Source organism: Aptenodytes forsteri, unplaced genomic scaffold, assembly GCF_000699145.1.
Source record: "Aptenodytes forsteri isolate BGI_AS27 unplaced genomic scaffold, ASM69914v1 Scaffold258, whole genome shotgun sequence".
Lineage (NCBI taxonomy): Eukaryota > Metazoa > Chordata > Aves > Sphenisciformes > Spheniscidae > Aptenodytes > Aptenodytes forsteri.
In genome coordinates, this window is record NW_008795250.1 from 1,724,289 (window position 1) to 1,732,527 (window position 8,239).

The following is an 8,239-nucleotide window of genomic DNA, read 5'->3' on the forward strand; positions in this document are numbered from 1 at the left end:
GGGCGCCCCGCCCCCCGCCCCTCCGCCGCGCATGCGCAGCGCCGTCCCCCGCCGCGAAGCCGCTGGGCGGCGGGAGGCCGCTTCCCTGCCCCAATTCGTGTTTTCCCGGAAAAATCCCCTTTTCTTCCTTTTCCCCGTAAAGGCGAAAAGAAATAATCACACAAGCCCCCCGCTACCGCCTCAGCCAAACCAGTTTTTCCTTTATTAGGCCCAAATTCACATCACATACGTTGTGACTCAATAAAGGAAGAAATTATTTCAAATAAGGTAATATTTTCTACATTTGTGTCTCCAGGCGACTGTGTACAATCAGGTAGCTGCGGTAAAGCGCGGGAGCGACGCACCTGGAACAGAAAAGAAAGGAGAAGCCGTTGAAGCAGCAGCCCCTTCTCTCTCCACAGAGCCCCCCGGGGCTCCCAAACGCCTTCCCCCTCGTCCCCCTTCCTTCCCCTCGTCCCCCTTCCTTCCCCTCGTCCCCCTTCCCTCCCCTCGTCCCCGGCTCTCACCCTCCGAGCCCGATCTAACCACGCACAGCTTCCACGTGCGATCACTGCCTTCCCAACTTCGTATCCCCGGGCGGGAGGAAGGGCAGGGACTTAAAAGATCCAGAATTAAGTCCTATTTGCAGTCTGACACCCGATAGCTCTATTCTAAGCATAATATTAAAAAAAAACCAGGCTGGAATACGACACCGGCCACCTCCTGAAGGAGCCGAGTTAAGGGACTGCCTCTACATCGCTTCACTTCCACGAGGATTTTTATTTAGGGCTTCATTTTAGTCAGGGACTAGAGCGCGTCAGCTCTTGCCTGTACTTAACGACAGACCCTCATTAACCAGAGAAGCTGCCGCTTAGTTACGCCGCCTTCATACGCTGCAGTTCATGCAAGAGCCTGGTGTTTATGGCGTAGATCTAAACGTCTTCGTTACACGTCGTTTTCAAGTTTAGAAAGCACTCGGAAGCTCAGCTCTAAAAAGGCGGTAAAACAAGTGGCTTTCCGAGGCTTGAGGCCGCTGCAATCGGGACGGAATACGACACGCGCTGTTCCTGGAATTACCTGCCGAGGCTCACGAGCGTCCTGCGCACAGAGCGGTTCAGCTCTGGCTATGCTACAGCTGATCCGTTTATTCAGTAAGCAAGGGCCCCTCCAAATTAGCGTTTAATTACGGAAAAAGACACTATTTTAAGTGTAAGGCGAAGAAACTTCAGCGTGGTCGGGTGACTATCATCAGTGGGGCCCATTTTCCAGCGTAAGCTCGTAATTAGCGTCTCCCAATTTTCTAAACCGGCTACGCTGTGGCAATGAAATGAAAGTCTGTGCGCTTCCAGAGGAAACGATCCTGCCCTTGGCTAAAAATGCTCCTGGGGGAAAAGCCGGCGAGGGGCAAAGGTCGACACGCCGCCAACAAAGTGCTGCTATACCCCGTTGTCTCGGCAACCGCTACCTCGAAATTTCTGGGCGGCTGGGTACGGTTGCCAACCACCCTGCCCCTTCTCAAGCAGCCGCGCTGTTCTTTTTTTTTTTAAGCCTTCTTTGAAAAGGGTTACTGCCTTTTCCAGGAGACCTGTAGTTACAGAGGCGTTTGGAGAATCCTGTTACAAGCCTGAAGTTGACGGCCTTTCGCAGACCCGCCAGGGCTGAAGGAGGAGGACTCTCGTCTTTGCCAGCAGAGTTTTCGGGTACGGGAGTCCCGTGCCAAGAGTCTCTGCAGTGACCGCATCCCTTACCGATAAGGTTTTATGCTTTGTCCAGGCCCAGTTCCTCTGGAGTGGAGATTCCCAGTTCACTCAAAGTTGGCCTAAGTTCCTGGATAACGTAAGGGTAGATTTCCTTGTGAGGTCCTGCCTTGTCCTAAATGCAAAGGAACGGCGTTATTTCAACAGCAAGCTGTTGTCGAGGTCCACCGCGCACCGGCCGGGTTTGCAATCAAGATGTGTGTTCACGAACGGTCCGTGGCCTGATCCACCCGCTGCTGGCGAGGGTGGATCACGCCGGACGGGAGAGCACGGCCCAGCTTTACCTGTACATCAAGTAAACAAGGCTTGCATACAGCTGTACTGGAAAGCCCTCCTACCAACCGATCGTGGCTGAAGAGCACCCCAGAATAATGCTGAACTCCCCTTTGGGGATTATTCTTAACGCTCGACACCTTTCCCTCGCTTAACATCAGGCCGATGTGACCCGCGACACGTGTGTCACACCACACGAAACTAAAGGCCGAGCCAAAGCTCCCTGAACAAGGGACGCTTTGCGAACCAGCCCGAAGACCGCTTACACCTTAGGAAACGGACTGAAAATAACGTCCAGTCAGTAAAACGGGGAAAAATAAAATCAGCTTTTGGGCAGACCTGGGAGAAAAGTTAACTAGCTTGGAAATGGGTCCCCAGGTTCTGATAAACTGAATTGTCCCCTAGATGGTGGGGACAAAAGGACAGGAAAAAAAACCCAAAGAGATAAGGAAAACATACGAAGATTCTTCCATTGGTCTTAGGTCTCTAAAACCACTGCAAGAGCTTCAGTCCTACAGAAGAATGCAGCGAGCAGAAAGGGCAAACCGAGAAGCAGCCCATCGCGGAGCAGGGTTTGAAGCAAGTGGATTTAACAGCCAGCAGCAAAGACCCCCACGCCAGTCCTCCTCAGCTGGGGCAAAAACCAGTTGGCAGAGCATAGCTGCTGGCTTCTACGGCTGAAATAGAAGAACTCCTGCCCCCGTTCCCACCCCTTTTAACTCCCTGTTAAGTGAAGGCTGGACTCAGGTTTCAAGGTGTTGGTTTATGTTGTTTTTTTCAAGCTTATGCAGCTTCCCGAGTTACTACTCCCAGCCAGCTCAGTATTCAGTACTTTAAGAAGCCAGTAAGCTGCCTTCGCTTGAGATACTTCTAGTAACACTTATTAAAAAAGAAAAAAAGGAAGAAAAATCCTTAACGACTTTCCCACCAGAGTCAGCATCAGGAAAGGAAAGTATGAAAGTAAGAACGTCATACTTGTGAGGCTGTGCTGTTGAGCACTCTTACCTCAAAACCATTATTTCAAGCCACCGAGCACGTGCTCATAACGAAGCTATTGATTCTGGCAGCAGGAAACAGTGGTTTCCCTTCGCACCGCTAACGGTAAGCCAAGAAAAACCTCTTCTGCTGCTGGGCTCTCTGCAACGCGAACACAGCGGTTACGCCCCAGGCTGCCGTTCCACTCACCTTTACAACTTCTAAGATGCGGACAGCACTGGCAAAGTCATTTAACCGTCTGCATGCCCTCAGAGCCGCGTCGATGATTTTTGGTTCCGGAACCAGGTCATAACCCACAAGCGTGTTTATGCCTGTGAATATAAGGAAATACCAAGAGGAACTTGGCCTCAGCTCATCCTGCTATCAAAAGGAACCTGCTGAGCATTGTTTAGCTCCACCTCATGAAAGAATTAAGTATTACCACCACACCAGTCGCCATTAGAAGCTGATCACAGTTTTCACCGCTATTTTGGGGACGCACACAAGAGCCAAGGGTTTTCTTTCGCTCTTCTCCCTCTCGCTGCTGCTCACTACTGTAGATTTTAAGATTTTAAGTGGATTTCATGAAATCCCAGCGGGCCAGTTTCATCCACGCTCCCAAAAGGAGCCACTGTCTGTACCACGGCACATCAGTTACGGAATCATTAAGAAATCCAAACGACTTCATTCCTACAGGTGTAATGAAACTAGAACTCGAGCCGCTGTCTATCCCCTTCCTCTCCTTTCCAAGGGAAGAGCCCAACACCTACTCATCCAGGTGATGCTGGAATGATCCCTCCGGCTGTTATGCAAACAGCATAAACAGCTTTTAAGCCCTAATTGGGGTAGTTTAATAGGAGCTGGCAACTCCACAGCAAATAACTGGAGACAACCAGACGGTCTACAGTGAGTTACGGCCGAGCCATTAAGTCAAAGTCCAAAGAAAAATGCGTGCGGTTGCACGCCGAGCAACAGTTGAGCTGAAATACACTTTCCTCAGAGCAAACGTTTCTCTCCCTCCCACCCAGGCGTTAAAATACGTATTCTGGGGCACTGAAATTTAGAAAGCCTGGACGCCCGCCGCCTTGTACCCCCACCCTCCCTCATTCTGTATGCCGTGGTTCCTTCCAACCCGCTCGTTTGGTTGGTGAGGCGCCGCCGCCGGCTGCAGCAGGCTCAGAGCTGGGCAAACGGCAGCACGCCAGCCACGGGCACAGGCGGAGCGGCCAGACGATGCAGAACAGATACCGAAAGGCTCACGCAGTGCCTTGCCCCCACCGGGCAGTTACAGGGTTGCTCTCTTACACCGAACTCCCAGTTTTCACGGTTTGCAAGAACAGCGGGTTCTTGCCCGTATCACTTCTATAAACGGAACTATTTTTGCTCTCCAACAGCGAAGTAAAAATAAGTTGTTATTTCTGGTCACAAACCTATTACAAAGGAGTTACACGTACTCCACGTTACTCTTCCCTTGCCATTCAACATACCTTTCCTGAGCTCCCAGGCATCGATATCTGGCTTGTTGAAATACGTCACCCAGCGAGCGTCAAATTCTTCATCTGATTCTTGTGACCCATGAGAATAGCAGCGGGCGTGCAGTACAGCTGAATGCAAGAAGAAAGGAAGAGACTTTGAGCAAACAGAAAATAACTGTACTTCAGTCCTGACCACGAGACCAAAAGCCGTGAAATACGTGTTTCACTCACTACAGTCAATCCAGATCAGTCCTCAGCCTGGATAAGCGCTGGATGAATACAGCTTATTAAATGCCGGCTGTTTGTTTTCTGGCAAAGTGCGTGTTTTCCGTTCTACATCAGACTTCCAAAGCCTTCCCAGACCCTTTGGTCAGAGCGGGATTATTTAAGGAGAGGGGGAGATGCAAGAGGAAACCAATTCTGTATAACCGGTCCTTAAGAGAAGTTTTCCGGGATCCCCGCTTCTGTAAGGTACAGGAATTTTCCCTCTTCCACCGGCTGTTTGTTTTGTGGCAAAGTGCGTGTTTTCCGTTCTACATCAGACTTCCAAAGCCTTCCCAGACCCTTTGGTCAGAGCGGGATTATTTAAGGAGAGGGGGAGATGCAAGAGGAAACCAATTCTGTATAACCGGTCCTTAAGAGAAGTTTTCCGGGATCCCCGCTTCTGTAAGGTACAGGAATTTTCCCTCTTCCCGGAGCCAAGCGAGCCAGAGAAACGTTAACGTACACGTACTTCTTCAACAGACACTCCGAAGCGGCATGGTTGTTCTGTTCCCCACATTCGACCCCTCTCAAAACCACAGGACTTGTCCGTGCGGTGAGTTCAGCTACGCGAATCAGTTTTTCGGTGGCATTCCTTCCAGAAATAAAACCCTGTTAGTTATACCGTTACCCGCTTAAGAGGAATACGCTGGTTTATTCTGGAGTAACTTCCTGCTCCTGAAAATTGCTCCATAACTGACTTTGTAATCCAGGAAAAGCAGATTTCCCAACCAACAGACTGACTTTGACGGATGACCCAACAGCAACGAGCTGCAGGTCTTTGATTCCGCCACGAGTTCAGAGCTGGTGAAGGCTGGTTTTAAAGTGGTTTTAGGAATCTGTGCAAAATGACCCGAGCCCAGCTGTAAAGGCTCTCAAGAGCACAAGGGACAAGAGCTGCTACAAGCTATTGAAGAGTTGACGGAGAAAACAAAATTACTGCTGCCTCTGTATCTACCCAAGATAAAACTCCTGGATCTCAGGGTTGTAATTGCATTAATATTTGATAATTAATAAAGCACGGAAGTGGATTGTACTCCAATGGGCAAATAAGGCTGATACGATTATAAACTCATTTCTTCCCTCAACACTACCCTAGCACAAACTGCTTTTTTTTTTTTTGCTGGTCTTTTCCTTAATCCACAGAGGTTGGAAGAGTTTTCCGAAAGGAACTAAAACCTAGGGTACAGCCAGCTCCACCCGCCTCAGAGCCCCAGCACTCTGCAAGCCACCTCACCCACGGAACACAGGCCTGGCTAGGGACTGCCTCCCTTCCCTGCCGGCCATTTCACTCCGCTAATATTTGCGGAGAGGTCACGCACCAGAGACGACCTTGCCAGTCTGAAGCTCCACCTCAGAGGAAGTCGGCTACAGCCAGTCACTTTTGCTTTCTTAATCTAGCACGAACTACTCACGCCGACCAGCTACAAAGTTTTATTTAAAAGAAGAAAGCCCCAAACTGGGTCGACTTTTGCATCCTTCCCAGATGTATTCTTCTACTTTGGAGATCACAGCGAGTAGCGTACTGCGAAGCAGCATCCTAATTCTACGTAAAATACAACGGAACAAACCACAGCAACTTGAAGGAATATCTTTAGTCTCATTAAAGGACAGCCCGATCAGAACGCAACCCGGATTTTTACCAGAATTTAACGTGGCCCAACATTTCAGCTGCAATTCTGGCGTATGCAACGCTTCCCAAACCATGAAAATGTTTTCCCTTGTTTTATCTACCTAATTAGGTGAGGGAAGAGTAAATGACAGGCCAAGCCAGAATTATAATGCTCTTTTGCCGTTCTGTAGGGAGATTCCCCATCCTCTCCCCAGCTCCAAAACGGATCTTCGACCCTGCTTTCTCCAATAAATCACGTGCAGAGCTGAGAGCAAGAGCACTCCTCTGTAAATGCCCCTGCACCCAGGCAGGGAGTGAGAGGACACTGCTGAAAAGCCCTCAGATGCTGGCCGTTTGGGGGAGAATACTTTTTTTCCCCCCCCCTAAACACGAAGCAAATCCTACAGAGAAACAGCAAATCTCAGTTTGAGAAAAGCCTAGATTGAAGTTCTCGAATGCCACCTTTAAGCTGAAAAACTGAAGCCTCCTTCCACTGAGCGCTCAACAAAACCATTGACCCTTTGGTCTTAAACAAAGGAACGACACGGTTAGACTAAAAGGATCCCGAAGAAAAATAAAATAAAGGCCACAAGAATTTGAACTCTGGATTTCCAGGAGGCGTTTTTCATTTCGTTTTCCACCCTTTGTTTTCCACACCAACACTGACATCGACATTCCCGACTGGAAGCGTATGCTGGAGCCCAGACTCCGCGAGCCACCCTGGCAAAGGCAGAAGCGCCGCGGGAGCCAGCCGGGCGCCTCGCATTTCACGTGGGGTCCATCAAGGTCACCGTCACGCACAGCGACGCGTGTGTGACAGCCAAACCGCGCCGACGCATCCGTGCGGAGGTTCCCAGCCCAAGGAAGAGGCAAAGGGCACGGATGTTTGCAGAGGCACGTTTTCCAGAGAACTTAACAAGCTTCAAGAGTCCGAGAAGCCTAAAACCATCTAATATTATACAAACACGCGTTAAATCTTCCCCGAGCGCCAGAATTTGTCAGCTTTCCCTGGTAACGAGCACGGAAGAGAAACACGCGTCAAGAGGAGCATCAATTTGAAGAATTAATTGACTGAAAGAGGCGACGACAAGCCCAGGGCTGCATGTGCATTACGTACAGCACATTTTGCAGCATTACACCACGTAAATTCAAACCCACAGCGAGAAGAGCGGAGCACGGGCTCGCGAGATGAACCCGGCGCGTCAGGTTTGCCGAAACGCAAACCCCCGAGGCCGCCAGCGAAGGCGAACTGGGTCAGAAGTGTTAAGCGGGGCGTTTGTAACACAAGACCTTGGAAAAAGAAGAACGTGGAGGCTGCTCGTTAGTGGGAAAGCGAGGGCCGCGAGCAGGCGGAGTTCAGCAGGAGTACAAAGGCACTGCGAGCAAGGGATTTTAGTGGATTTTTTTTTTAAAAAAAAAATTTAAGAAGTATCCAAGACAGACATTCAGCAGGAGTACAAAGGCACTGCGAGCAAGGGATTTTAGTGGATTTTTTTTTTAAAAAAAAAAGGTTTTTAAGAAGTATCCAAGACATCCCAGCACCCAAACAGAACGACCGCCGCTTATTACCTTGTGTTTTTTAAAAAAATGCAGCAATCCACTCCCTACAGCAACTGTTTAATTCACATGCGCTACAGGAGAGGCACACGCAGGTCTCCGAGCGTTTTAAACGTGATGACCGTCTGTCAATTAGCCGTTAACCGAGATGCACCGACACCACCTTCTCTGCGGTCTCGGTATTTGAGCTCCGGTTCCTCGGTCAGCATTCGCTCCGCGCTGTCCCTGGCTGCTTGTTTTCCCCTCTCCCTATTAATTAGGGTGTTAATGAGGAAAGCCAGAGGGGGCCGAGAGCGGGAGCAGGGCTGGCCCGCCCCGATCGCCCCCGGGGCCGGGCTGCCCGGCTGCGG

General features: G+C 50.1%; 2 protein-coding genes across 2 annotated transcripts in view; both read right to left on the reverse strand.

Moving 5' to 3' along the window:
* FAM219B (family with sequence similarity 219 member B) overlaps window positions 1-1,720 on the reverse strand; it is a 7,307-nt gene extending 5,587 nt beyond the window's left edge. Inside the window, exons 1-2 of the mRNA XM_019471955.1 lie at window positions 1,629-1,720; window positions 308-344 (exon numbers count right to left, since the gene is read on the reverse strand). Coding sequence (XP_019327500.1) covers window positions 308-344; window positions 1,629-1,720 — 129 coding nt within the window. The remainder of the gene's footprint in view (window positions 1-307; window positions 345-1,628) is intronic.
* LOC103898617 (cytochrome c oxidase subunit 5A, mitochondrial) overlaps window positions 174-8,239 on the reverse strand; it is a 23,699-nt gene continuing 15,633 nt past the window's right edge. The window contains exons 4-7 of the mRNA XM_009278911.1: window positions 4,472-4,591; window positions 3,195-3,316; window positions 1,728-1,851; window positions 174-344 (exon numbers count right to left, since the gene is read on the reverse strand). Of these exons, the coding sequence (XP_009277186.1) occupies window positions 1,738-1,851; window positions 3,195-3,316; window positions 4,472-4,591 (356 nt within the window). The 3' untranslated portion in view covers window positions 174-344; window positions 1,728-1,737. The remainder of the gene's footprint in view (window positions 345-1,727; window positions 1,852-3,194; window positions 3,317-4,471; window positions 4,592-8,239) is intronic.